This window comes from Mugil cephalus, chromosome 15 (genome assembly GCF_022458985.1).
Source record: "Mugil cephalus isolate CIBA_MC_2020 chromosome 15, CIBA_Mcephalus_1.1, whole genome shotgun sequence".
NCBI lineage: Eukaryota > Metazoa > Chordata > Actinopteri > Mugiliformes > Mugilidae > Mugil > Mugil cephalus.
The window spans coordinates 24,730,805-24,758,704 of record NC_061784.1 but is presented as its reverse complement, the minus strand read 5'-3'; the positions used below and the strand labels follow the sequence as shown (position 1 = coordinate 24,758,704).

The window sequence follows — 27,900 nt, the reverse complement described above, 5'->3', positions numbered from 1 at the left end:
TATTTTCATCCATATCCATATTTCTTTTTTTTTGTATTCCCTTATTTTACATTTAAACTATTTTATAATGTATATAGTATATTGTTTTTATTTTTTGTTTATTTTAATTTGATCCATCTCTACAAAAACGCTATGTACATTTAAATAATACATATAATGTATTTATCAACATTTATATTTAATATCTTTATAAACACCTGACGTCAGATTTCATTGGATCTTTGAAACGACAAAGTTTAATTAAATCTTATTCTTCAATTATTCCCCATGAAAAACACGCTTCTTGTTCCATCTGAGATACTGCAGAATATTTATAGTGTAGATTTCATAGACACTCACAGAAGCTTTATTATCTATTTTACATGTATGTATCTTTAAACATACGTCCCATTGAGGCTGTTTGCAGTTTCATATATGTTGATGAGTGTCCACGTGCCCTAATGTCTCGTCTGCTTCTGTTTTTAACGCTCTGAAAGAAAGAAAGAAAGAAAGAAAGAAAGAAAGAAAGAAAGAAAGAAAGAAAGAAAGAAAGAAAGGATTTTCTCTAGGACGTGTTAATTATTTAAATGTAGAAAACTTGAAATACTTCCTGGTTTCGGACTCACATCTCTGATTAATATTTTAAATTATCACTAACCAACAATAATTTGTAATAATAATAATAATAATAATAATAATAATAATAATCATAGTAACTCATCGTTGGCCCCCAAAGGTTTAATTAAAAAAAGAAGAACACAGATCAGGTAACCAGACAGAAATACTGCAGATAAACACAGTGACTAAAAAATGTCACAGCCAGTTTCCTCTCGACGTCTCTTTTTGTCAGAGTCATCGTTTCTCTCGGTTTCTCGGGGGACGGCGTGAACACAGCGGGGGTTTAGGTCGAGTCCCCTTCTCGTTTCCATGTTACAGGAATGATCCACAGCAGGTTTCCCATGATGCTCTGCTGCTCCAGAGTTCAGATATTTGAGGACAGGGACTCGTCGTGTCTTTTACAGCATGTTTGTTTCATGGAAAGTCTCCAGGAAACTAAAAAGTGTAGAAACCGAATGAGGACGTTTGAACCTGTGATGTGAGACAAACAACACGTCCATCCACGCGCTGCAGTGACATGAAATGAAACAAACCCTCACACCTCCTCAGACCGTCTGTGTTGTGACTGGAGAAACAAACTCCTCCTCCTCCTGCTCCTCCTGCTCCTCCTTCAGGCGTCGGAGTCGTCGCTGCTCTCGCGGCTGATCTCGATCTGCAGAGACGGCAGGTTGTCCAGTCGACTCTTCTTCATTCTGTGCGTCAGACTCTCCTGTTTCTGTTTGATCATGGCGCCCCACACCTTCTGCAGCGTCGAGTCGTCCTCCTCCTCCACCTCCTCGTCCTCCCCCTCCCCTTTTCTGTCTCCTTGTCTCCTCCCGCTTCGGCCGTCTTTGCGTCCCGAAGCTCCTGGATGTGAAGAGGAGGAGGAGGAGGAGAAGAGCCCGGCCGAGCTGCTGCCTCCAGCTCTGCGTTCGTGATGTCCGCCGCCGCCGCCGCCGCCGTCGTCGTCGTTCCCGGAGCCGAGTCGGCTCCACAGGCCACCTGCAGACAGGAGGGGGCGGGGTTAAAAACAAACGTCCACCTGGGTCAGTGTTTAAGAGTCAGTCACTAAAGCTGTCGTCAACAGGTTAGAGCATTTTACAGGAAATGTAATGGAGGCATTAAAGGTGATGCTAATGGCTAATGCTAACAGTGATACTGAAAGCAAACAAAGGTGATGCTAACGGCTAATGCTAACGGTGATACTGAAAGCAAACCAAGGTGATGCTAACGGCTAATGCTAACAGTGATACTGAAAGCAAACCAAGGTGATGCTAACTGCTAGCATGTCAGCGCTGCTCTCCATCATTTCCGCTCATATCAAAGCAGAACCAGGTACATGTGTCAATAATCAACGGTGACGGTGGATTAATCCGTCCTAAATAAAATAAAATGTTTGTCCTTTACCTGACTTCCTGTCTTTGGATGAGGCCACGCCCAGTCTGCGATGCACGTCTCTGGTTGGCTCCCTGGCTGGGGGCGTGTCTCTCGGGGAGGAGACAGGGGACGGCGACCGGTGTCTGTCCGGAGAGTAGCGTCTCTTCCCGAGCCGCTGGCGCACGTCTGAAGAAGAAGAAGAAGAAGAAGAAGAAGAAGAAGAAGAAGAAGAAGAAGAAGAAGAAGAAGAAGAAGAAGAGTTTTGAGTCTTGAGTTCTCCTGGTACTTGGTCCGGGACTCAGATGTTACCCCCAGATTAAACTAGTCCCAGAGAAGAGTGGTCAGTCTCACCTGTCTTCCCGCCGCTGGCCACCGGGGGGTGCTGTCTGTGCTGAGAGTGTCCCTGTCTCTTCTCCTCCAGCAGCTGTCGGACGTCCGTCACTTTGGTGGGCGACGGCGCTTTGGTCCGGCTCTGCGACGCCGACGCTCCGATACGGTTCCTGTCGACAACGGAAATAAAGAAAAAGCGTTTAAGCAACTGAAACTAATGAGGAAGCTAAAGATGATGCTAATAGCAAAAAGGCTAAAGGTAATGCTACAAGCTAAAAGGTATGCTAAAGACGAAAAATGCAGAAAATGCGTTAAAGGAAGCGAAACTAATGACAAAGCTAATAACAATGCTAACAGCAATGCTAATATCAATGCTAATAGAGCAGCTAAAGGTGAAGATAACAGCAATGCTAAAGGCGAAGCTAATAGAGATGCCAGTAAAGAAGCTAAAGGCTAAACTACTGGATAGGTTGATAGAGAAGCTAACGGTGAAACTTACAGAGATGCTAACAGAGAAGCTAATAGAGATGCTAAATGCAAAACTAATAGAGATGCTAATAGCGAAGCTAATAAAGAGGCAAAGGCAAAACTAATAGAGATGAAAGAGAAGTTAAACTAACAGAGGTGCTAAAACAGATGCAACTAGACAAGTTAACAGCACTGCTAGCGTAGATGCTACCAGGCTAAAGCTAAAGGCCGTCTGACCGGATGCTCTTCAGGTGTGTGTCCAGCTCGTCGGCGTACATCGTCATCTTCTTGCTCTTCTTCGGGGACGGCGTGGAGATCATCTTCAGCTCAAGGTCATAGTCCATCTCGTCTGACTCCGACCACGGAGACGGCGAGCGCCCGCCCCGATTACGAAGCCCCGCCCCCAGCGAACGCGAGCCCTTCTCTCCCTTCTCTTTGTACTCCACCACCCGGTCGTCTGAGTCCATGTCCTCCTCCTCCTCCCCTTCCTCCTCCTCCTCCTCTTCCTCCTCCTCCTCCTTGATGGGCTCCTCCGGCAGGTTGACCAAGTCGGCTGAAGAGGAAGGAAACGACTCAGAACCTCAGAATAGACTCAAATACAGGTTTTTATCATCTATTATAATTCACAAAGTGATTAAAACCGTCGCTGATACAGTGGAGTGAGGCAGGAAGTAGCAGAGCCACAACTTTGGGTCGCAAACAAAACTTTCCTGTGTGAACGCACATGAAATACGTAGGAGACGTGAGGTAAAACTAGTCGTTTACCAGCCGGACTGTAGTCTGAGTCTGTACCTGAGTGTCGGTGAGTGTAGGGGGGGGTGTGTCCCATGCTGTCTCCAATCAGAGGCTTCTTAGTCTTGATAACGTCTCTCTGGATGCGCCGGTTGTGATACCTCCTCTTCCTGAACGCAACACACACACACAACCAAGAAAGAAAGGACAATGCTAAAGGTGGAGCTAATGCTAATGGAGATCCCATCAGCCATTTTTATTCTTTGGCTTCCAAACCAGCACGAACCCCTGCTCCTGTTCAGTGTTTTCTTTATTTTTAATTGTCTGTCTTATTCTTACCCATGTACAGCACTTTGTTTCTGCTGTGGTTGTTTCATAAATAAAGTTGAGTTGAGAGTTAAAACCAGTGGGTGTGATTTCTGTGTTTTTATTCATTCGTGTTCTCCGTGATAAACCCAACCCTTCGTTATGTGTCTCTACGCTGACGATGTGATGCTGTTATTCAGATTCCTCCAGGGTCTCACCAGGAGTTGCTGAGGATTCCTTTCATGCCTCCATAGTTTGGGTTCCCGTACTTCATGTAGTATCTGCTGCGCCGGGCGGCACCGAGCTCCTTCTTATCCTCTAAACAACGAAAATAAATAAATTAAAACACTAAATGACAACATGAACACTACCAGTCAACTTTCTATTTTCCTCCATATATTTCTCAGAGTGCTGTTATTTTTTTGTATAATTTGATGTTGTTTCTAGTCTGATTCTACTGGGACAAGGACATTTCCACACGTAGGATAAATAAACGTCTTCTGTCTTAATAAAGAGAAAACGCTGAATGAGAAGAGGTGTAGTGTAGATTATATCTATGTCTCTAAAGGAGCTTTTTGACGTGGTCCTCACAGAGAGAGGAACTGACCTTGTGTGGCGAAGCGAAGGAAGAGCTTGTTTCCTTTGAAGGGTTTGACGGCCGGTCGCAGGTCGTTTCTCATCAGAGACTCTCGCTCCGCCCCCGATAGATCGTCCACCTGACACGGACCGTTAGCTAGTTACAGATCTGTTAGCAGAACCCACCCACCCCAGGTACAGGAGAAGCTAATAGCAATGCTAACAGAGATGCTAGAGGCAACGCTCTTGAAAGCAAAGGGACGACACTAATGACGAAGCTAAAGGCGATGGTGCTAAAGGTGAAGCTAACAGTAATGCAAATAGAGTTACTCAAGGTGAAGCTAACGACGAAGCTAACGATGAAGCTAACGATGAAGCTGAGGTGCTGAAGGAGTCGCTCTACCTGACCGGCCTCCGGCTTTGGCTCCGCCTCCTCGCCATCTTTCACTTCCACGTCCTCGCCGCTCTTCTTTTTCGTTTCCTCCTCATCTTCATCCACCTCTCCCTCCTCCTCCTCCTCCTCCTCCTCTTTGTTCTGGTCACCCGGCTGCTCCGTGCTCTCCGTCTCCGTGGCAACAGCCTCCGGGTCGGGCATCCGGCTGGAGTTGATGAGCGCTCGGATGGACGTGTCGTCATCCAGCCACACCACGTTGCCTAGGAGACGGGGAGGCGGGGTTAGCTGGAGCTGCAGGGCGTTGACAGCGAGGACGCGCTGGACGTTTTACTCACAGGACGTGTCGTCGATCCACTCGATGTGAGCCGGAGGATACTCCTTAAAGTACCCGAAGACGTCCTGCGTGCTCATGTCGTCCACGCCCGTCACGTAGATGGCCTCCATGCGCAGCCGGGGGATGGCTGAGCACCACCACAGAAGAAGAAAATGACCACAGGCTCAGCAACAAACAGGTTCGGCAGCAGAGAGTCGGGTTCGTACCTTTCTTCATGGCGTCTTTGTCCAAGAAAACATTCCTCTGGACGACGCTGTCCTCGCTCTGGAAATGGAAACGTCTCGCTCGCTTCTCTTTCCTCTCGATCGCCTCCTGATAAAAACACAACAAACTCTCAGACTCTAATCGTCCACAAGAAAAACACAAGCAAAATAAATTAAAATATGAGATGATCTAGAACAATAAAATAGAAAAGAATTTAAGCAAAATATGTACAGAATTATTATTATGAAGAAATGTACAAACAAAGGGACAAAAGTCTCCTTCTCCAGTTATTTTCTGAAAACAGCAGCAGTTCCTCAAATCTGGCAAAGCTGTGTTTAAGTAGCAAATAAAACAGTTTATTGCTTTATTTCCCTTTTCTCCAACATGACATGAATTTTCTTTTTGTTTTAATCTTTAGCGCTTTGAGATGTTCTGACGAAAATACAAATAAAATGTATTATTATTTCTTATAAAGTTTGATATTTAAAACTTAAAACTCATAATGCTCCATTTTCTAACCTAAACTGACAAAAGTGTCCTCTTCAAAAATATTCTAAAAGTAGCATATGTTCGTTTTTATCACAAACACTGGCACATGAAGGGTTAAAAGTCAGAAATGAATCACGCTTTTGGTTTTTATGATTAGGACTGAAGTGGATTAAAAGTAGAAAAAATATTAACATATGCAGCTTTTAGGACGTTTTTGTCCCTTAATGGTAAGAACGTAACCATCTGAAAATCAGGTATAAGGGTTAAACACCCGTTAACATGGTGACAACTCGTTAATGATCAGATTAATCAGGTCTGAGCTTCAGCTTTAGTTTAAGTCCCACATGAGCTTAAACCACACAGCAAAACGTCTCGTTTAATCGAGTTTGGCTGAAAGACGTAGAAGAACGATGCTGGTTCTAACCATGCAGAACCATACAGAACCATGCAGAACCATACAGAACCATGCAGAACCATACAGAACCACGCAGAACCACGCAGAACCATGCAGAACCATACAGAACCATGCAGAACCATACAGAACCATACAGAACCATACAGAACCATGCAGAACCATGCAGTCAGTATCTAGTGTGATGTGGATGTAGGAGATGATCTAAACAGAATCCGTGGAGTCGCTCAGGCCAAAGGCTGCAGACAAACAACAACAACTACGTTTAGAAGGAGAGGAAAGTTTCCTGGATGCTGATCTTCCAGAGGGTTAGAGAGTTTATGACCAGAACATTTCTGGAGCAGAGAACACGAGGTACGAGCTCATCTCTCCACATTAACTCTGACTGGAAGAAACATTCACTGGACTGAATACAGTCGACTGTAGGACGAGACAAGGACAGACTCTAAGAAGCTACAGGGACCAACTCTAGGACATTTAGGATCCGATCAGGACGTCTCTACTCGTGTTTTTAGGGTTTATAAAACTAGAAGATGAGTGAGGATGAGGAGACTGTACCTTAGAGTTGACATCGATGCCAGTGATGAAGGCTCCAGCCTTGTTCTCATATCGTCGACTGGTGTCCTGTAAATAAGGAGGAAGATTTTAAGTCAGGGTTTGGATCGTTTGGTCTCAGCCGAGGTCAGAAAGTTAAACACATACGAAAAAAACACATACGCAACGTTAAAACGTGCAGAAAAGGACGTTATTCTCGGTCAAAACTGTGACTCTCAGGAAGAACCAGTGACTTTCATCTCTGCAGATGACATATCTCCATTTACCGCCTGTTACTCTGACGATTATTTGGAGCAAAAGCTATAAAATCACAAAACAAATCCTTATGTTTGTAATTAGATTTAAGCCGAATTATTCATCGTCCGTGCATTAGCTGAAGCTCCTTTAAAGATTTACGATTTTAAACTATTTGTGCCATTTTGCTGATAAAGATATTCAACGTCCAGTTTTTCCAATGGTGTTTGGTTCAAAAAAACAGCACGTGAAGCAACAAGCAACAAGTGAGTGAATAAAAACACGGAAGCGTCAGTTGAACAAAGAAAATGTTAGAAAATGAACGAGTCCACGGTTAAAGCAGCTAAACGTTGACAACTTTTAGCCCCAGATTTAAAGCCCTGTCGCAGACGGAGCCGGGAGTCTCAGTGAACACACGCCGACTCTCCCGCGGATCCGCGGGTCGCAGGAGACGCGAGTCCCCGGTCTGAAAGCGGCCTAGTCGGGGCGCTTACCGGCAGCAGCTCCTTCAGAGAGCGGTTAACGGAGATGTCCTCCACCTCCAGCTCTCCCTCCTCCACCTCCATCGGTTCGGCGTCGCGGGCGTCCCGGTCCGACTCGGATTCTGAGTCGGATTCCGAGCGGTCCGAGCCGCTGTCGGATTTCAGTGACACCCGTAAGCTGCGCACTGCCGCCATGACACCGAGGGAGCTGTGACTCACTGAGGCTGCGCGGTAACCCGGCAACGGTCCTCCGGCTTCTTCTTCTACGCTGTCATAGCAGCAATAGCAGACGTCACAAAGCAGAACAGCGCCGCCCCCTGACGAATATTATGTTAAATTAATTTCGGTTGTATTTTATATTTTGACATTTGAAAACCAAGTCTCAAAGAGTTGCAGGGACCATAAAATAAAATAAAATAAAATAAATAAAAACGCAACTACACACAGATGAGAGGAAGAAAGTTTATGACATCAGGTTTTCATTCACAGTTTTTCTTCACAATAAAGAACAGACACAGAAACACGTCTTATATTTATGCTACATCATGAAAAGTACAACTTTTATTGTTGCAGAAGTGAGAAGCCGAGCATTCATCTCCATCGGCCCCACAGAGGAAGATCCACAGAACTTCACTTTAGTGCAAAATAAATCACTTTCAGTTTTTGCATCGAGCGGCAGTGAAGCTTCTTTTTGCATGATTTTAAACACAGTTTTTCATTTTCTCCCCAGCTCAGAGTCGAGCCTGTTAGCGATGTTCATGGTAAATAACTATCACCATGTTCGGTGTTTCGTCTCTGACAGGAAACGTAACACGATCTCAGTTTGAGGCAGAAATCTAGAACGTGACAACACAAAGACAAACGTTCACTGGAAACAGATTCAGAGAGTTGGACGCTGCACATGTTATTTCTGTTTATTCTGCAGGTTCATGTAAAAGCTTTTAAATTATTTTTGACCAGTTTTTCAGAATCAGCATCAAATGTTTGGATGAATTAACCAGAAAAGTTCATTTCATTCAAGATTTTGTTGAAATCATGAAATTATTTGTGTCCATGAAAATATCAAATGTTAGTTTTAGGGGGAGAACTGGAGGAAATGTGTTAGTGGAATAATGTTTTTGCATGATAACAAATAAAAGTTTATTAAGGTTGGTCATGTGGCGTTCCTCAGGGTTCTGTTCTGGGACCTTTACTATTTTCATTTCTGGCCTCGCCACCTGATAATCTGATCATTTCTGAATAAACATTGGTTTGATGTGACTGTTTCCGTTTCAGTGTAACAGATAAAACCAACCTCACTGTTTGTTTTCTGGTTTTATAAAACACATTTCTGACGTTAAATTTAATCTGTTTTTTCTTGATATACTTTTGTCGAGTTAAAACTCTGGAGCTTCTGCAAAGTGCAGCATTTGTGTGTTTTTATTTGAATCTTTGGTTGTGTTTTAACACAGCAGATGAAGCCCTGCTGCGTTAATAAATAATAAAAAAAGGTCAATGATGATTAAATAAGTAAATAATTGTTGTTCTCAGTGAACGTCGCTTGTGCTCAGAGTCCCTGATTAAAGCAAACTGATCAGTAATTAACAAGGATTATAAAACAGCTGCAGGCGTGTAAACATGTTTATATGAGCTAAAGGCTCCGTTCAGACCTCAGTCAACATCTGATCTCACCTGGTTTTAATTCAAATGTGTAAATCAGGAAGGAAGGAAGGAAGGAAGGAAGGTCACTTGTGATCAGATCAGGTGCTAAAGACAGATCTCAAAAGCGCCTTTGAACAGATTTTCTGAAAACATATTAAAAAATAAAGTAAAAATAATCCAGGTCTTTTAGAGAAAAAGGAGAAGAAGAAACTGGAGCTGTTGGATTCAGATGCGATGAAACCGGTTTGTGTTTCTTTCTTTCTATGTTTGCGTGGACACGTTAGATTCTCTAGTTTCTCATAAAATAGAAATATATCAAATCATACATCTATAGAGCTGCTGTTGTCCTGCTGTAATCAAAGTCTTGTGTCCTCACAAACATAGAAAGAGGTCAGTGTGTGTTTGTGTGTGTTTGTAGAGATTCATTCATCTGGAAAACATCTGGAAAAGAGAAAGAAAGAAATTAGACTTCAACATCTGGACTTAAAGGTCCAGCTACAACTCAGAGGTTTCTGGATTAAGCTTCGTAGAATAAAGTTTACAACGATCGTATATATTTATCTACTTTAATCTGGTTTGATCTGGTTTAATCTGGAACACGAATCTGAACTCTCCTCCCATGGTCTTCGTCTGTTTTGATCTGGTTTGTTGCTTTAATCTGGTTCAATCTAATTTTATCTGTTTTAAGATGGTTTGATCTGGTTTGATTTGTTTTAAACTGGTTTGATCTGTTTTAAACTGGTTTGATCTGGTTTGATTTGTTTTAAACTGATTTGATCTGGTTTTATTTGTTTTAAACTGGTTTGATCTAATTTTATCTGTTTTAAACTGGTTTGATCTGGTTTGATCTGGTTTGACCTGGTTTGATCTATTTTAAACTGGTTTGATCTGGTTTAATCTGGTTTGATCTGGTTTGATCTATTTTAAACTGGTTTGATCTATTTGAAACTGGTTTGATCTGGTTTAATCTGGTTTGATCTATTTTAAACTGGTTTGATCTGGTTTAATCTGGTTTGATCTGTTTTAAACTGGTTTGATCTGGTTTAAACTGGTTTGATCTGGTTTGATCTGTTTTAAACTGATTTGATCTGGTTTGATCTGTTTTAAACTGATTTGATCTGTTTTAAACTGGTTTGATCTGTTTTAAACTGATTTGATCTGTTTTAAACTGATTTGATCTGATTTGATCTGTTTTAAACTGGTTTGATCAGTTTTAAGATGGTTTGATCTGGTTTAAACTGGTTTGATCTGTTTTAAACTGGTTTGATCTGTTTTAAACTGGTTTGATCTGGTTTAATCGGTTTTAAACTGGTTTGATCTGGTTTGATCTGGTTTGATCTGGAACACGGATCTGAACTCACCTCCCGTGGTCTTCGTCCTACGGCCCCGGCTGACGGCACAGAAAACAGAATCACTGCAGCTTCAGACTGGATTTAATCCGGATTAACTTCATGTTTATTAAATCTTACTGGGGACGAGTGGCTCAGCTTCTCAAAGCGAAACTTGAGGTTGGATCTGGGAGAGTTTCTGTTTCTCATGTCTGAAACTAAACAAGAGAAACTGGGTGAGAACAGGAAGCAGAGGAGACGCCAGCGTTTAGGAGACGTTTGATTCTCAGACCTGTTGGACTTCGGAAAACTGGACCTTCCAGGGCCTGGGCGAGCTATAGAGAGAGAGAGAGAGAGAGGCTTAAATAAATCAATAAATAAATATAACAGCAGTTTATATCATCATGCTCCTCCTCCTCCTCCTCCTCCTCCTCCTCCTCCTCACCAGGTGAGACTCGTCATTAGTGGAGCTGAAGCTGCAGGTGCTGGACGTTGACCTATAGATCTTACTGACGTCTTTCCTGGTGTGAATCCGGTCTCTTAGCCCCGCCTCCGGAGAGCTGGGATTGGACCGAAGCTCTGACCTCCCCTCCAGCGTCGGGTGGCAGCCGTCGAAACTCCTCTGTTCACTGAGACTGAGGAAGCAACATCTGGGTCAACATGTGGATCTGGAGCTTGATCTGGATTAACACCTGAAGGTTAATCAGCATCAGGTCCTGGATCTGGAGCGTTACCTCCTCGGGTTGTGTTTCTCCGTCTGACTGTCGATGCTCAGCAGCCGAGGAAAAAGTCCTGAACGTCTCTTGACGGGAGATTTGACGTAACTCTGGTCAGAGACAGGAAGCGAGTGGTCAGTCTTCAGGTCCTCATCACCACGGTAACAAGGTGTGTGTGTTTTATTCACCTCGACACTGATGTGCGCCAAACCCCCCCCGCTCAGGCTGGTGGGCAGCCCGGCTCCGCCCCTCGACATGGTCTCCATGGAAACGCTCCGCCCTCTCATCGCCCGCTGAGATCAACGCAGGAGATTCAGTCACAGGTAAAGACTCTGAAAGAAGGACGTAGACGAAGGACAAACCTTGATGGACTCCAGCAGTCCTCCGTGGGCGTGGCCATTCTCCGCCCGCCCCCCCTCCTCCTCCAGACAGGAAGTCAGTCCCAGCATGCACTGGGAGCGTCTCTGCAGCTCATCATGGAGGCCATCGAGCAGAGCGGCCCGAGTCCTCTCCTGATGGGACGGAGAGGTTCATCATTACTGGTCCTATAGTCTGACCGGACATTTCTACATCAACACATTTAGTGATTTACAACCCGGAGAGAACCCCCGCGAACACAGGGAGAACATGCAAACTCCACCCAGAAAGGCCTGAGCTGGACTAGAACCTGGACCTTCTCACTGGGAACATGTAACATGACATCAATATCAAAAAAAAAAGTTTTACTTGGTCTAGAAACACTAGTTAAAAACTGATCTATTTGTTGAGGTTTCTGCTAAAATGAAACAGAGACTCAGTGAGAAGCGTCTTGATGCTACGTCGTCTTAAACTTGTCGTGTTATGTAGGTTTAGATCATTAACACCAAACTTCTAATGAGGTTGTGGTTTTACCTCTAGTCGGGCGAAGCGTTCGCTCTTGTAGCAGGACAGCTCCGCGTTGATGAGTTTCGTGAGCAGGAAGTCTCTGAACTCTGGACCCTGAGAAAAAATAAAACTCACATCAACTTCAAAGTGTTTCTCAACCCAGTTCCACCATTAAAGGCAATGACAATAAAACTCCGGCCTCACCCTCTTGAACACGGCCGGGGTCGGTAGCGGCGGACCGAACGGCGGCACGTCGTCCCTCGCTGTGACGGACACCTGTCAATCAAAAGAGTTTCTGCAGCACTTCTCAGTGGTTCAGCTCTGGTTTAAATTAAAGAGCCGAGACAAAGACGTCTGGACTTGTTGTGACTCTAGAAAATGTTTCCTCCAAGTGTTCAGCTCTGAATGGCTGCGGGGGGGTTTAGGGTTTTACCAGGAACAAATGTGACTTAAACTCTCAGTTCATTTGTGAAACAAAACAAAATGGAATTTTCTTCTGTTGCAGTTGTTGTCTGTTGTAAAGATCCTTTAAAGTTTCTGGCGCAGACCTGATGATTTTACTACAGACAGTAACAATCTTGTTTAGTAGATTTTCTCAGCTTTTTACCCTGAAGGACTGAAACCAACAGATAAAGGAAAATGAATAACGGACTCAATAAAAGAACAATAAAACATAGTCACGAGATAAGAGTCAACCTGGAATTTGGAAAGTTTTCTAAGACACAAAAGAAGCTGCTGATGTTTCTTGTGGATCATGTCTGTATTTTTCTCAGATGTCAGGTTATTGTCAGTAGTAGTGTCTCAACACTTAGAGGATTGTACAAGTTGAACTTCCTGACTGTCAGTCACTGTGATGTCAGGGGAGGAGCTACAAGCCCCTAAAATCTACACAACCACAGATAACACCGACCCTTTAATTGGTTCGGTGTTATCTGCAGGGTTGGTCATCTCTGTGTTGTGTGTGTGGCTGCATGTGATTTTCTATCTGTTGCACAACAAATTTCCCCATTAGAGGACAATGAAGGAACTTGAACTTGAGTTCATTTCGGAAAAAAAACATTCACAAATGCTGCGTAAAGACATGCTAACCGTGTAGCAGAGCTAAAAGCTAAAGCTCCTAACGCTTCACTGTATTAGGCTCCGTGTAACAGCCGCTCATAGAGGATGTGTTTTGGTTTCCTAGAGGTTTTAGGGTTGTGTGTTTACTCTTCTTCAACCTTGAAGCAAAGAGCTGTTGCTCCGTTTAATGGCTTCATTATCGGGAGTGAAGGACTTAAGGCTCTTTTATTGTATCACAGGACTTAGACTCAGTGACCTACATACGTAGCCTACACCAGCGCGAATCATTTCTACTTGCACTTCATCATTCTAGCTCTCTCTGTAATAACTCCACCCAAACACATTACATACATACATTAACTTAACTCAGAAGTCTAAGCTATTAAGTTCAATTCAGTTTTATTTATATAGCACCAATAACAATACAAATTGTCTCAAGACGCTTCACAGAAATCGTCCTGCAACCTCCAGAGCAGCCTGAGGGCGACGGTGGCAGGAAAAACTAACTATGGGTTAGTTGAGTCGTACCTTGTAGGCCGTGGCGTCGGAGCCGGGATCCTCCACCTGAACCAGGATGAAGGCGTGCAGGAAGTTGGAGGCGATCATGTCCGGGACGAAGGGCGTGGCCTCTTCTTGAAACACCACGGCAACAATGTCATTTCCTATGTGACGCTTCCTCTGCAGCTGAAAGACGACAAAGTCAGGACTTCCTCCTCTTACTCCTTCACCTGTCGTCCTGTAAGGACCCGATCTACCTGCTGAGCGTCTCCCTCGGTGAAGGGAAGCTTGGTGGACACGTGGAACATGATCTCCTGCTGTCGGTGGACGGTGTAGACGGACTGAGACCCGGTCTGACCATGAGACACATCCAGACCTCCACGAAACCTGCAGGGGGCGCTTTGTTTTACTGTCTACATATTCCACATGTTTAAACAGCCAATAAGCTGAAATCAGTAAGAACATTGTGGACTGTTATCACATCAGTAGATAATAAAACGTCTAAAAGAGAAGAATCAGAACCAGCAGCTGATTTTATTAAATAAACCAGTGTCTGACCTTTTTCTGTTTCATTCTGAAGATTTAACCACAAGATCAAATCTATGTGAAAATGTTCCAGGGTTCAGCTCTAATCTTAACTTCCTCCTAGCTAATGGCCATGCTAGCTATTAGCATCCCCATTAGCATCTCTATTAGCATTAGCATTTTCCCTGTCTTTGTTATCCATTAATATCACCATTACCATTAGCTTTAGCTTTACCATCACCATTAGCATTGTCTTTGACCATCGTCCCTATTAGCATCGTCTCTAGCATCACCTTTGTTGAGGATGAACACATGAACTTCAGTTTAGTTTCTTTGTTTCTAAAGGGACCAGCTAAAGACCTGCTGTCCGCTACTGACGTCCTAAAAGACGACAACAAACACCTAATTTCACGGTCGTCTTGTGTCTCTCACCCCTTGAAGTCCTGCAGCTCCACCGTGTCTCCCAGCAGCTGCAGGAACTCTGTGAACGCCGGCGTTTCCTGGTTGTTCCTGAACAGCTCCTCCTCAGACACCTGGTGGAGAGAGGGCGAGTTGAGATCAGGGACCTGAGCCGGGGTGGGCGGGTTAAAGAGCTCTGGAAGACGTATGTGGACACTCAGCTGGTACCTGTCCGAACTTCTGGTAGACGACTCCAAACTTGAAAGTGTTGCTGACCTCGTGCTCATCATAGCTGACGATCAGCTGAGACGCCTGCAGACGCAACGAGACCGATTAAATCCACATCTGGCCTCTAGAGTCCAGGTTAGAGTCCAGGTGTGAACACTGATCTGGTTTCCCATTAAAGACCACCTATTCAACCTACTCCTTCCTTCCTTCCTTCCTTCCTACCTTTCTTCCTTCCTTTCCATCTGCTTCTTAAATCTGGATCATGTCTCTAAGTCTCCAACCATGTGTTCCTGGTTCTGATCCAGTGGTAGGTAGAGATCCATTAGAGACAGCAAGTGATACAATATTCTACTGACCACATGGTGGCGCTGCTGCTGATTTACACAAAGACTGAGATCAGATCTCCAGTTCTGGCTGGGGACGCATGTGGAGACACATTTTAATTAAGACCAGGTAGACGGACCAGGTGAGACCAGGTTGACCAGACTCACCTTCGGGTAGAGGACGGGGCTGAACCTCAGTCCAGCTGCTTCATCGCACAACAGCTTCAGGAGAAACATCACAAACAACAAGAGCTGAGTTAGAAAACAAAAACATTCATTCTTTGAAGGTTTATGTTAGATGTGTGTTGGATGTGTTAAATGTGATAAATGTGATAGATTTGTTAAATGTGGTAAATGTATTAGATGTGTTGGATGCGTGTTGGATGTGTTAAATGTGTTGGATGCGTGTTGGATGTGTTAAATGTGTTGGATGCGTGTTGGATGTGTTAAATGTGTTGGATGTGTTAAATGTGTTAAATGTATTAAATGTGTTAGATGTGTTAAATGTGTTGGATTCGTGTTGGAGGCGTGTTGGATGTGTTAAATGTGTTGGATTCGTGTTGGAGGCGTGTTGGATGCGTGTTGGAGGCGTGTTGGATGTGTGTTGGATGCGTTAAATGTGTTGGATGCGTGTTGGATGTGTGTTGGATGTGTGTTGGATGCGTTAAATGTGTTGGAGGCGTGTTGGAGGCGTGTTGGATGTGTGTTGGATGCGTGTTGGATGTGTGTTGGATGTGTGTTGGATGTGTTAAATGTGTTGGATGCGTGTTGGATGTGTGTTGGATGTGTGTTGGATGTGTGTTGGATGCGTTAAATGTGTTGGAGGCGTGTTGGAGGCGTGTTGGATGTGTGTTGGATGTGTGTTGGATGCGTTAAATGTGTTGGAGGCGTGTTGGAGGCGTGTTGGAGGCGTGTTGGAGGCGTGTTGGATTCGTGTTGGAGGCGTGTTGGAGGCGTGTTGGATTCGTGTTGGAGGCGTGTTGGAGGCGTGTTGGAGGCGTGTTGGATTCGTGTTGGAGGCGTGTTGGAGGCGTGTTGGAGGCGTGTTGGATGTGTGTTGGATGTGTGTTGGATGCGTTAAATGTGTTGGATGCGTGTTGGATGTGTGTTGGATGTGTGTTGGATGTGTGTTGGATGCGTTAAATGTGTTGGAGCCGTGTTGGAGGCGTGTTGGATGTGTGTTGGATGTGTGTTGGATTCGTGTTGGAGGCGTGTTGGATTCGTGTTGGAGGCGTGTTGGAGGCGTGTTGGAGGCGTCTTGGAGGCGTGTTGGAGGCGTGTTGGAGGCGTGTTGGAGGCGTGTTGGATTCGTGTTGGAGGCGTGTTGGATGCGTTAAATGTGTTGGAGGCGTGTTGGAGGCGTGTTGGATTCGTGTTGGAGGTGTGTTGGATTCGTGTTGGAGGCGTGTTGGAGGCGTGTTGGAGGCGTGTTCGAGGCGTGTTGGAGGCGTGTTGGATTCGTGTTGGAGGCGTGTTGGATTCGTGTTGGAGGCGTGTTGGAGGCGTGTTGGATGCGTGTTGGATTCGTGTTGGAGGCGTGTTGGAGGCGTCTTGGAGGCGTGTTGGAGGCGTGTTGGAGGCGTGTTGGAGGCGTGTTGGATTCGTGTTGGATTCGTGTTGGAGGCGTGTTGGATGTGTGTTGGATGTGTGTTGGATGTGTTAAATGTGTTGGATGCGTGTTGGAGGCGTGTTGGATGTGTGTTGGATGTGTGTTGGATGTGTGTTGGATGTGTGTTGGATGTGTGTTGGATGTGTGTTGGATGCGTTAAATGTGTTGGAGGCGTGTTGGAGGCGTGTTGGATGTGTGTTGGATGCGTGTTGGATGTGTGTTGGATGTGTGTTGGATGCGTTAAATGTGTTGGAGGCGTGTTGGAGGCGTGTTGGAGGCGTGTTGGATTCGTGTTGGAGGCGTGTTGGAGGCGTGTTGGATTCGTGTTGGAGGCGTGTTGGATTCGTGTTGGAGGCGTGTTGGATTCGTGTTGGAGGCGTGTTGGAGGCGTGTTGGATTCGTGTTGGAGGCGTGTTGGAGGCGTGTTGGAGGCGTGTTGGAGGCGTGTTGGATTCGTGTTGGAGGCGTGTTGGATTCGTGTTGGAGGCGTGTTGGAGGCGTGTTGGAGGCGTCTTGGAGGCGTGTTGGAGGCGTGTTGGAGGCGTGTTGGATTCGTGTTGGAGGCGTGTTGGATTCGTGTTGGAGGCGTGTTGGATTCGTGTTGGAGGCGTCTTGGAGGCGTGTTGGAGGCGTGTTGGAGGCGTGTTGGAGGCGTGTTGGATTCGTGTTGGAGGCGTGTTGGAGGCGTGTTGGAGGTGTGTTGGAGGCGTGTTGGATTCGTGTTGGAGGCATGTTGGATGTGTGTTGGATGTGTGTTGGATGTGTTAAATGTGTTGGATGCGTGTTGGATGTGTGTTGGATGCGTTAAATGTGTTGGAGGCGTGTTGGAGGCGTGTTGGATGTGTGTGGGATGCGTGTTGGATGTGTGTTGGATGTGTGTTGGATGCGTTAAATGTGTTGGAGGCGTGTTGGAGGCGTGTTGGAGGCGTGTTGGATTCGTGTTGGATTCGTGTTGGAGGCGTGTTGGAGGCGTCTTGGAGGCGTGTTGGAGGCGTGTTGGAGGCGTGTTGGAGGCGTGTTGGATTCGTGTTGGAGGCGTGTTGGAGGCGTGTTGGAGGCGTGTTGGATTCGTGTTGGAGGCGTGTTGGATGCGTTAAATGTGTTGAAGGCGTGTTCGAGGCGTGTTGGATTCGTGTTGGAGGCGTGTTGGATTCGTGTTGGAGGCGTGTTGGATTCGTGTTGGAGGCGTGTTGGAGGCGTGTTGGAGGCGTGTTGGAGGCGTGTTGGATTCGTGTTGGAGGCGTGTTGGAGGCGTGTTGGAGGCGTGTTGGAGGCGTGTTGGAGGCGTGTTGGAGGCGTGTTGGATTCGTGTTGGAGGCGTGTTGGAGGCGTGTTGGAGGCGTGTTGGAGGCGTGTTGGAGGCGTGTTGGAGGCGTGTTCGAGGCGTGTTCGAGGCGTGTTGGATGTGTTAAATGTGTTGGATGCGTGTTGGATGCGTGTTGGATGCGTGTTGGAGGCGTGTTGGAGGCGTGTTGGATGCGTGTTGGAGGCGTGTTGGAGGCGTGTTGGAGGCGTGTTCGAGGCGTGTTGGAGGCGTGTTGGAGGTGTGTTTACCTTGGCGAGCTCTGGGACACTCGGGATTTCTGGCAGCTCCGTCAGAGATAATCTGTGGTAAACGGTTTTCAGCCGAGACCTGACGGGACAGAAGAGAAGGAGTAAAACTTCCTGAACATGTCAACAAATGAAGCTAAAACATTTCAGTCTGTTCTCACTCCAGTGTTGTGACTAGTGTTAGCTGCTGAAACATGAGCTTTGCAGAAAAACGTGAGTATGAAATGTCAAAGAGAATCATCCTTAATAGGAAGAATGCTGCCGTTTCTAATGAGCCATGAGTGAAGCAATGTCTGGATTGTCTTTCAAACTTTTTAAGAGGAGTTCTCATGGTGTCCACCCTTCTTATCATGTATAGCTGACAGTAGCAAATTAGGCCACACCTCCATTTGGGTGAAAACAAACCACTGGTGGGAATGTTTCTAGCATTCATCAGAGAGAAAGTGGGCGAAACTGCTAACGCTAGTCAGGCAGGCACATAAATTTCGCTACATAGAAAAACTTTAAAAAATACGGGCTATATGTCCATTTAGCTTAGCGACCGAGAAATGGATGAATGAGGCCACTCAGTTACTCTATTACTTCATTGAATCTGAAGGTAATGCATGACATGTCATCTACTCATAATCACTCCATAATGCTAAATTAATCCTGACATAAATACAGGATGAAGCTTTGCCAACGTTAACCCTACGTTAACATGCACAATGTCCACAATGCATCATTTCATCCATGAGGGGGCGTGGCCTTTTCACCGACATAGGGTTACTGTCCTCTGTACCACTTAGGGATGGGCATCGATAAGATTTTATTGGTATCGATGCCATTATCAATTCTGCTTGTCCATCTGATTCTTTATCAATTCTTCCTGTCAATTTTTGGTGTAGTAAAAGTGTAGTAAGAGTAGATGTTGTGTTGCAACATATGTAACATAAATTTACTGAGTTTCTAAACATGAGGTCAGAGCTTGTGTAAGTGAACAAATAGGAGACTGGTCTCTGGATCCTCACTAGGTCCAATAAATCCCATCTCAGAAGAAGCTTTGCTCAGTTTGTGTACCTGATGATAACGTGGAGGATCTCCTGCTCCTTCTCCTCCTCGTGTCTCATGGAGAGCAGCAGGTTTCCCAGACTGCCGGCCGAGCACAAGAAGTTCAAATGTTCCTGAGACGAGGAAAAAGAAAAAGTCCACAATAACGATTCAGCAACAAACATGAAGGATTCTGACCCAGAGAACTTGGAGCCTCACCCTGGCCAGGAAGTGCTTCCGATATGCCCGAGCAGCTTCGTTCGTCTCCTCCAGCCGGTACCCATAATCCCCCTGTCGTATGTCCTCTTCTTCTTCTTCTTCTTCTTCTCTTCCTCCCAATCCTCTCCCTTGCTCCTCCTCCTCTTCGCCCCTGCTCTCCAGGGAGGTGGGAGGAGGCACAGGTGGAGGAGCTTCAGGGTCTTCGATCCAGTAACCTCCAAATTCGGGCAGGATGACCTGAGGGTACGGTGCCCCCCTCCCCAACACCTGCAGCACACAGCTCAGTCTCATTATAAATTAGAAACATTAATATTTAACAGATTCAGATTGTGTTGATGTTCTTACCTCCTCGATCCTCGGATAAGGAATGTAGTCGTCCTGAAAGACAGAGATGTAGTGTTAAAACACGTATATTTATAGGGCTGAACTGTTTAGTCAGTTAATCAGTTAGATATTTTGTTAATTCAGTTGTTTATTAAGAAGAAATAATCACAAGATCTGCAGTTTTACTCAAAACAGCTTTTTTTTGGCAATTGAAGAAAACAAGATGCCGTAACCTTTTGCCGTAAGTTTTCGATGGTTTATGTTTGAAACTGATTAACTGATAAAATATCCAGTTGAGCAACTGAACGGGAGAATAATCAGGATACACACAAACACATAAACTGTAATGAACATTTTCAGGAGAGTGAACCATGTGATGCTTTTAAAACAATCAGGATCCTAAAGAGCGACTGATTGTTTTGTATGTGGTAAGGAACATATGAGTCATGCTAGGAAGACACTGGCTAAACATTAAACATCAGTTGAAGGCACAAAACCTGACTGTTCAAACCATATATACCATTTTTTTAACAGTGGCCATGCTCACTGAATCAGCGTTTTCACTGCAAAAGTCCCACAAATGACTTTAGGTCTTTCTGTACTGAACGTTTAATGGCGCCCCGTGTGAGGCCGAACACAGACATCTTGTTCACATTTTGTTCTTTGTGTATTTATTATGATTTATGCAATTACCCGTTGGCCACGCTAGGTAGCAACATGTACTGTGGGAGGTGGGAGAGGTGGTAATTACTCTACCAGGGCAGCTCACAGTCTTTGACCGTCAGCGTCGGTTTTGTTTTGTTTGTTCCGTGGCCAAAATGTGAGCCTTTGTTACTCATACATACAAGTTATAGGATATGTAGCTAAGGTCACAAAGCCTTTGGATTTGTTAATTTGAGAAATGTTTGGCGCAACTGCTTGGACACGTTTTCACAAGTCTCATTTAATGGAACCACCACAGAGAAGGATGCGTCCTGGTACAGCAGCAGCCTCTCGGTGGCTAATAGGTTCTTTTTTTTTTTTTCTTGACTCTGTTTCTTCGTTAATATGGAGGTGAACGTAATGAAAGAGTGAGTGGGTGAACATGAGGACAGACAGATGGACAGACGTGCCTTCTGTCTCTGAGGTATTTTCTTCATCTCAGCAGCTTCTGGTAGCTGCTGCATTGGTGTCAGGAAGAGAAGAAAGTGGTAAGATCGTGATATGTGCAGTGTTTCATTCTGTATATTGTGTATGTGAACTTTATATACAACAGGACATTTATTTATAGGAGGATTAATCTACATTTGGTAGACACTGGTTTAATGGCATTAGAATAAAATGCGGCCTAAACAAAAACACAATATATGAGCTATAATGACAAAGACAGAAGAACATATCCATCGATACACTGTGTATATGTTTAGGGATAAAATACAGTAAAGCTGCAACTTGATCATAAATACAATGAAATCACAACCATAAAAACAAAGAAAGGAAAAGTACATTTGCAGAAACAAGATTTTAATGAATATAAACCAAGGATGAAACAACCAAAATAAAAACCTAAGCGCAGCACATAACTTAAGCTCCACTGAAGTGATGCAGAAACAGTCTTTACTATTTGTGCCTCATCAGTTTCACACGGAAGCTCGCGGCTCAGTTTATACTGGAGGAATTATCTTAAAGGATCATTGCACAGATTTCAGGAATAATGACTGTGAAGAATAATTAAACTCTTACCTCCATCTTGTCCATTGTTTCGAAGAAATGAGCCGACTGCAGATAAACAGACAGAGAGGGTCAATGTTACATTTTCACTGTTACTTCTTTATTTGGGTCCATTTAACAAGTATATTCCACTAACAGAGACGACCATGTCTACTACCTTTACTAGCAAAAAGCTGTTAACACTGCAATGATTTAAAAGGAGCGATGAGTTTCCTCCAATCTGCATCATGAGAACAGATAGTAACTCAGGCTTCCTCTCAGCAACAGACGTGATCAACAGCTGATGAACGCAGGCTTCCTACACGCTTAGAAAATAATTGTGTTCATGTCCTCCACACAAACACAGAGCAACGGTAGAACATTGAAAGCAAGATTATTTCTGGAACACACCCAATAATAATTTTTCAACCCAAACTACGCCTAATATCTGTAGCACATAACATTTAATTAAAGAGTTTTCACAGTGCGTCATCAGTCCGGAAGTCTCCATGTTGGAGGCACTCAGTTAACAAAGTGCCTGAACTGAAGTAGATGGTGAATTATTGCTGTTTTTCTGGCTGGACCACCTGGGCAGGCCTCGAAAAGCATTTGGTATTTTATAGAATGACAAAAGTTACCACAAAGAACCAGGATCTAGAAGCTAAAGTCTGGACAACACCCGAATTAGCTCGGCACAGTTCTTGTCAGGGAATTGAAATGCTGATACCAGCAACTCTTAACTAATTTTCTAGTATGATGCTCATGATATAATTCATATCAAGCTACCACATGTGGTATTATTGACTTGCTTCTTCAGGTGATCTTTGCTGGCCTGTCATTCCAACAGATTTCACTCAATCTGGAATACAATGAGAACTACAGCAGATTTTATCTCTACATTTTAAGAACGGTGTTGTTACTGTAGCAGCAGTTAAATGTGATCAGAATCAGACCGTAGTCCAGTCTGTCCAGTCTGTCCAGCCAAAAACGTGGTAATAATTCACTGTTTTCCAACATCTACTTCAGTCTGTATGCATGAAGACTTCCGGACTGATGACACGCTGTGAAAACCCTCTGTAATGCCCCATATCAGGCCTTATATCTAACTGAGTCCTTTCAGGAAAACCACATTTGGTCAATCAGTTTTTACTTATAGGACAGCTAATGCGTGGAATACAGTCCATCTCATACAGCTCATTTAAACAAAATCTGAAGACATGGGTAATTGACAACCAGATTTGTCAACATTAGTCCCTGAATCCCTTCTAGTGCCTGGTTTACATCTTTATTTTGGTGTTTGCTTCTTCTACCAGGTTGTATGGCCATGCCACAGCAGGTGGACTGCCAATGGAAACCTGTCTTGTGGCTATAATTGGCTCCATTAACATTTTATCTTGAAAATGTTCATTAATGTTCATTGTCCCTCTACAACAAATAAAGGTGGATGAATGAATGAATGAATGAATGAATGAATGAATGGGGCCCTGTGTGATGCCCAACATTTAATGGTGTAAAACTTTGCAAGCGCACTTGGACCTATTTATGGAAGACATGTTCGACATGAAGACATTCCTGTATTTCACACAAATGATGAGACCTTTGGGATTTTAATTTTAAAATTCCGGTAAATGAGATGACACCCTCCTGTTACTGATTCCTCTTTTTTTAACCAAATGCCAAAAGAGTCCTGATGTTGAAAGCCTGAATGAGCTGATGAAAAAACTCTTTCACCTCTGGACCAAATCAAGTGAGATGAGTCTGACGTCATCAGGCCTCATTTTTTGCAAACTCAGCTCCATTAAAGTCGTGATAATATTTGCAGTTCATTTCAGTTTGATGGTCGGAGACACGTTACAGGGGGACTACACCAAACCTCACAAGTACAGATGTGTTACCTTTATGGTGGGGGGTGCCGTCCTGGGGGGGGGGGGGGGGCAGTCTGCCATAGGAACATTGGTGACGGTCATAAGGTCTTGTTTACTGAAACAAAGGATAAAAACCATCAGTGATGTTCTCAGCTGAGTTTTGAGGAAATGTGTTGTTTTGAGTTCTCGGGTTGGTGCTAATGGCACCGTTGTTATCAGTTGTTGGTATTGTGTATTGTGAACTATGTCATGTACGTGTCTCTGATATAGACCAGCTCTAATGGGCCTGATTTGAACATACAGTTTTGTACTCATGTAACATCTTCCTTGTTGTGGCTTTCTTCAGTACTTCCTGTTCATGTAGAATAAGATGAGATGAGATATGCCTTTATTTATAACTGACAATAATAATGAGTTTGACTGTGATCATGCAGTGTACATAATTATCTGCACGCCACTGTTATCAGTTCAGTTTTTATTTGCTTTTATTTGTCACAACCTTCAGAGCACATCACTTCTACCTTCTAGATTTTCATTTACAGACATACACCTGGTCTTCAGCTTCATGTCTCTCCTCTGAAACGAACCAGGGACAGAAATATGTCTGGTGTTTCATCATCATCATCAGCCACGGATCATTCTGGCTTCACTGGACGCTCTGAGCCTCCATCAACACTGTGAACATGAAGCCACCTTACATTTCCAAGTCACATGTGGAAGTCCAGTTAAGGAAATTAGACAAATCTGTTTCTTTCATTATTTCATAGTCTAGTAAATCAGTGTTGCCCCCTCATATTTAAACTTTGCTGAAGAACAGACTCTGTTGTCTAGTTTATATTTTACGTTTCTTCTCATAAGAGAAACTGCAGCTTAATGAAGCAGAAACAAATTATAACAACATTCATTTTCATTTTATAAATATTGTAATACCTGCATCTATTTTACGTTTGACACTGGAAATGTTTTTTGTTGTTTGTTTTTTTTCGATCATGAATGGACTAACGTAGATAAACCTTTTCCTGACTCCCAAATTGAGCAACTTTTGCATCGTTTTCTAAATTTTTTCATAAAATTGACTAAAAACATCCTGAAAGTTCTTTAAAAAGAACCCAACCAGACACATGGAACAAAAATATGAAACTACAATGAGCCAATGAGGAGCTCCTCCAGGATTAAACCAGAGTCCATGAGTCCAGAAGTGTTTCCATCAATGATGAGACTCAGGTCCTGGTTTAGTTTCTATGAATCAGGGATTTGTCTCATGTTTGTGTTGAAATGTGTGATGACAACGGACAAAGGAGCTTTGTGAGGAGCTCAGAAAAAGAGTTGTTGTTGCTCATCAGGCTGGAAAAGGTTCCACAACCATCTGTAAAGAGTCTGGAAGCCACAAATAATCCACAGAGAGTCAGACAGACTGAAGGAGATTTAAGACGTTACTGCAGATACTGGACACAAAGCTTCACTGACCGACGTAACACTGACTCATTTTCCCGAATAAATAACCACACTTGTCTGATATTTCTGTTTCATGTGTTTGGTTGGTTCTCTACTTTCATGACTCCAGGAATCTGTTAAGTTTCATGTCAACTACTGTGAAGAATCTAATGCGTGTGGTTGAGTCGACAGCAGAGATGGTGCATGAGGACGGGTCTGATGGTCTGGTCTCTGAGGCCGTAAATGAGAGCACTCAGACATCTGGGGAGCAAGATCGTACACATATAAATAAAAATTTGAATGCGCAAAAGTTCTACCCTGGACATAATTTGTGACAGAGTGGCGAGTATTGGGTTGTGCACAGTTGACAACAGACTGAGTCCCAGCTGGACTAGATGCAGCGTCATTGTGTTACGAGCTTTACGAGCTGAAGCTTTGTCTGTGGAGGCCGACCTGGCTACTACTATAACACCAATATAAGAGGAAATGACTGTCACACCAGCTACAGCAAACAGAAAACAAGTAAAAGCTTCTTCGAAATGATAAGATATTTGAGTGAGCATCATAGCAGAGATGGTGCAGTGGTCTTTCATCTGCAGACTCTCCAGGTCTGCAAAGGGAAACTGTAACAGCAATGAAATGTGAGCAAGTACATTTAGTGAACCGAAGGCCCAGACTAGGACGATAGCCAGCCCTGTGTTTCTGACCGTGATGATGGAAGAGTGTCTGAGTGGGTAGCACACGGCTACATACCTCTCCAGAGACATCACCACCAGAGTCAGAGGAGAGATCACAAACGTCAGATTAGAAAGAAAAGCGAGAATCCCACAAACAGGATATGAGAGCATCACTCTACCAGCGGAAAATAAGAAGAGAACCTGACTCTCTGCCAGCTGTACGGTGTCTGCAAAGAGGAGGTTATAGAGCAGGAGGTATCGAGACGTCTCTCTAAACCCTGATTTACTCCTCAGTGTGTACAACAGAGTCCCATTAATGAACAGAAAGACACAACAAGTCAGAGTAGTCAGAGCAGAAGACAACACAATGCCAACCAGGCTGTGATACTGCTGTCCAGCTGTCACATTAGTCAGAGACTCATTTACAAATGACATTTTGACAAAACTGAAGACATAAAAAGTCTAAAACAGTAAAACAGAGTCACAATAAATCCTTCAGTTCCAACGCTCTTTAAGACAAATACAATTTACCTGAGAACGACGGAAACAGATCAGATCATGAGCTCATTTCCATAAGGGCAGACCTGTTTTTATGAAGATACCAACCCTCCCATGGTACTTATGAGATCCGTCCTGACACTGGGGTCATGTGACTCAGTCCCATGTCGACAGTCAGTCACAGAGAAGAACAAGAACAAGAAAAACAAACTAACTAGCATAAGACACGCTGGACCACATCTAAACCATCAGCTGGCAGACAACCCACCGACCCAACAACATCTACTAAATGTTCTTGTAACAGCTGATCAGGGTCTAATATGATCCCATTCAGATCAGAACCAGCTGAGTTGTGAGATGTTGGTGGTTTCCTCTCATCAGCTGATGCTCCAACATTTCTACTGGATGGAGGTCTGGACTTTGACTTGTTCCTAAACATTCATCTGGTTCTTCTGGAGAACCACTGGGGTTCTTGGGCTCCTTGTCTTCCTCCATGACCCAGTTTCTCTTCACATTCAGCTCATGGACTCATGTCCTGACATTTTCTTTTAGAGTTCACTGGTAGAATTCACAGTTCATTGGTCCATCAATGATGAGCAGATGCAGCAGAACAGGCCCAAACCAGGACATTAGCGCCCCCATGTGTCATGGAGGGATGAGGTGACGTGACAATTGTTGAGAAATGAGACCTCTGATGCTGATTTTAACATTCCTAATTGACCACTGCAGGGCATCAGTAGAGTTTAAAGGTTTTACTGAAGAACTGTGTGTACAGCAATGAGTTCTGGGTACAGAGCCAGGGATTCTTCAAGTGTCTTTAGTTTCATCCTGAAGTATAGGAAGCTCGATAAGTCAAGCAACTGGGCTCACGGATGTATCCTGTTCTGATACATCCGGACTAGTGACAACCTTGACCACTCTCCCGATGGGCCATTGAGCTCTCTGAAGTGATGGGTCAATAATCAGCACGACTGAATCTTCAACAATGTTCTTGGATGAATTTTGCCACTTTTGACGCGTCTCGAGGTTCAGCAGGTAGTTTCTTGTGAATTCAAGCCAAAATTGATCCACTAGTGTCTGAAAGTGTCGCCATCTACGCCCACCCCATACCTACACTCAGCTGACACGTATCCCAGTTGGCTTCAAGTTTAAGATCCTCGCCACTTTCACCAAAGCGGTGTACAGAACATCTTCTGAAACAGATTGGCTGCCCACTGCCACTTGGAGGCCAGATTTAATGGAGGGCCCTCTCTCTCCCATGTTCCACCAAAGTGGGGAGCGTTAGGCAGGTTGAATTTGAACTCAATCTGGTATTCTGCCCGTTGATCTTTCAGTTGTGCTTCCATGGCTGCGAAAGCCTCCCTGAGTTCTCTGTCTGCACCACGGAAGTTGGTACCACAGTGTGCACCCACGGCTGTGAAGCAGCAGAAGATGATACCTTTCAATTCGGGTGAACCCACTGTTGAAGTTTGCTCTGGTTTCTTCGGCCAGTGTTTGGTGCTCTGTTTACGGAGTGGGGGGCCCTTGACTCCAGCAACCAGGTCCTGCTAACTCCAGCAGGGATTTTCTCCTTGTTATATCGTCTGCCAGATAGTTTGGACTGTCAATATATCACCAAGCTTCTTGTCAGTTAGTTCTTGGATCTCTGACAAACACCTTGTATCGACAGGATTCTGATTGAAGTCGCTACAATACTGTGGTGGAGTCAGACAACTGTACTGTTTGTCGAATGGAGAGTGTCATCTCAGTCTCTTTGAACTTGGACAGTTGAGCTCCAGCCAGTGCTGCAAAGAGTTCTAGGCGAGGTATGGACTGTTGCCGTTTGGGAGCAACCTTGACCTAGCCATCACAAAGGAGGTGTATATGGTGTCTCCTACATTAACCATTAGTTCTTTTTTTTTTTTTTCAATACAATACATACAACACAAACATGAACAACAAAGAAGACACAAACA

The 27,900-nt window shown here is 44.3% G+C and overlaps 3 protein-coding genes across 7 annotated transcripts in view; all 3 read right to left on the bottom strand.

The window, feature by feature from the left end:
• Window positions 1-702: 702 nt before the first annotated feature.
• ncbp3 (nuclear cap binding subunit 3) lies at window positions 703-7,694 on the bottom strand. Its single transcript, XM_047607565.1, has 12 exons — window positions 7,482-7,694; window positions 6,757-6,822; window positions 5,300-5,405; window positions 5,095-5,220; window positions 4,769-5,019; window positions 4,397-4,505; window positions 4,008-4,107; window positions 3,544-3,653; window positions 2,989-3,304; window positions 2,305-2,453; window positions 1,984-2,139; window positions 703-1,578 (listed from the first exon to the last, which is right to left on the bottom strand). Exons 1-12 carry the CDS (start codon window positions 7,662-7,664, stop codon window positions 1,208-1,210), a joined length of 2,043 nt encoding a protein of 680 aa, XP_047463521.1. The 5' UTR covers window positions 7,665-7,694; the 3' UTR covers window positions 703-1,207.
• Window positions 7,695-7,917: 223 nt separating this feature from the next.
• Window positions 7,918-27,900, bottom strand: part of LOC125021474 (rap1 GTPase-activating protein 2-like) — a 44,081-nt gene continuing 24,098 nt past the window's right edge. The window contains exons 3-24 of one of the 5 annotated variants that reach the window (XM_047607563.1): window positions 23,367-23,451; window positions 21,505-21,540; window positions 20,895-20,942; window positions 19,804-19,836; window positions 19,459-19,725; window positions 19,270-19,373; window positions 18,214-18,292; window positions 15,219-15,272; window positions 14,728-14,811; window positions 14,533-14,633; window positions 13,833-13,962; window positions 13,606-13,761; window positions 12,223-12,294; window positions 12,046-12,132; window positions 11,517-11,666; window positions 11,343-11,447; window positions 11,173-11,264; window positions 10,884-11,073; window positions 10,731-10,773; window positions 10,580-10,656; window positions 10,472-10,500; window positions 7,918-9,551 (exon numbers count right to left, since the gene is read on the bottom strand). In XM_047607563.1, coding sequence (XP_047463519.1) covers window positions 10,489-10,500; window positions 10,580-10,656; window positions 10,731-10,773; window positions 10,884-11,073; window positions 11,173-11,264; window positions 11,343-11,447; window positions 11,517-11,666; window positions 12,046-12,132; window positions 12,223-12,294; window positions 13,606-13,761; window positions 13,833-13,962; window positions 14,533-14,633; window positions 14,728-14,811; window positions 15,219-15,272; window positions 18,214-18,292; window positions 19,270-19,373; window positions 19,459-19,725; window positions 19,804-19,836; window positions 20,895-20,942; window positions 21,505-21,540; window positions 23,367-23,451 — 2,005 coding nt within the window. In that variant the 3' untranslated portion in view covers window positions 7,918-9,551; window positions 10,472-10,488. Of the gene's footprint in view, window positions 9,552-10,471; window positions 10,657-10,730; window positions 10,774-10,883; window positions 11,074-11,172; window positions 11,265-11,342; window positions 11,448-11,516; window positions 11,667-12,045; window positions 12,133-12,222; window positions 12,295-13,605; window positions 13,762-13,832; window positions 13,963-14,532; window positions 14,634-14,727; window positions 14,812-15,218; window positions 15,273-18,213; window positions 18,293-19,269; window positions 19,374-19,458; window positions 19,726-19,803; window positions 19,837-20,894; window positions 20,943-21,504; window positions 21,541-23,366; window positions 23,452-27,900 lie in introns of all 5 variants that reach the window. The other 4 variants (XR_007114349.1, XR_007114348.1, XR_007114350.1 and 1 more) reach the window with 4 other exon arrangements.
• LOC125021518 (odorant receptor 131-2-like) lies at window positions 24,880-25,882 on the bottom strand. Its single transcript, XM_047607629.1, has one exon. It carries the CDS (start codon window positions 25,880-25,882, stop codon window positions 24,938-24,940), a length of 945 nt encoding a protein of 314 aa, XP_047463585.1. The 3' UTR covers window positions 24,880-24,937.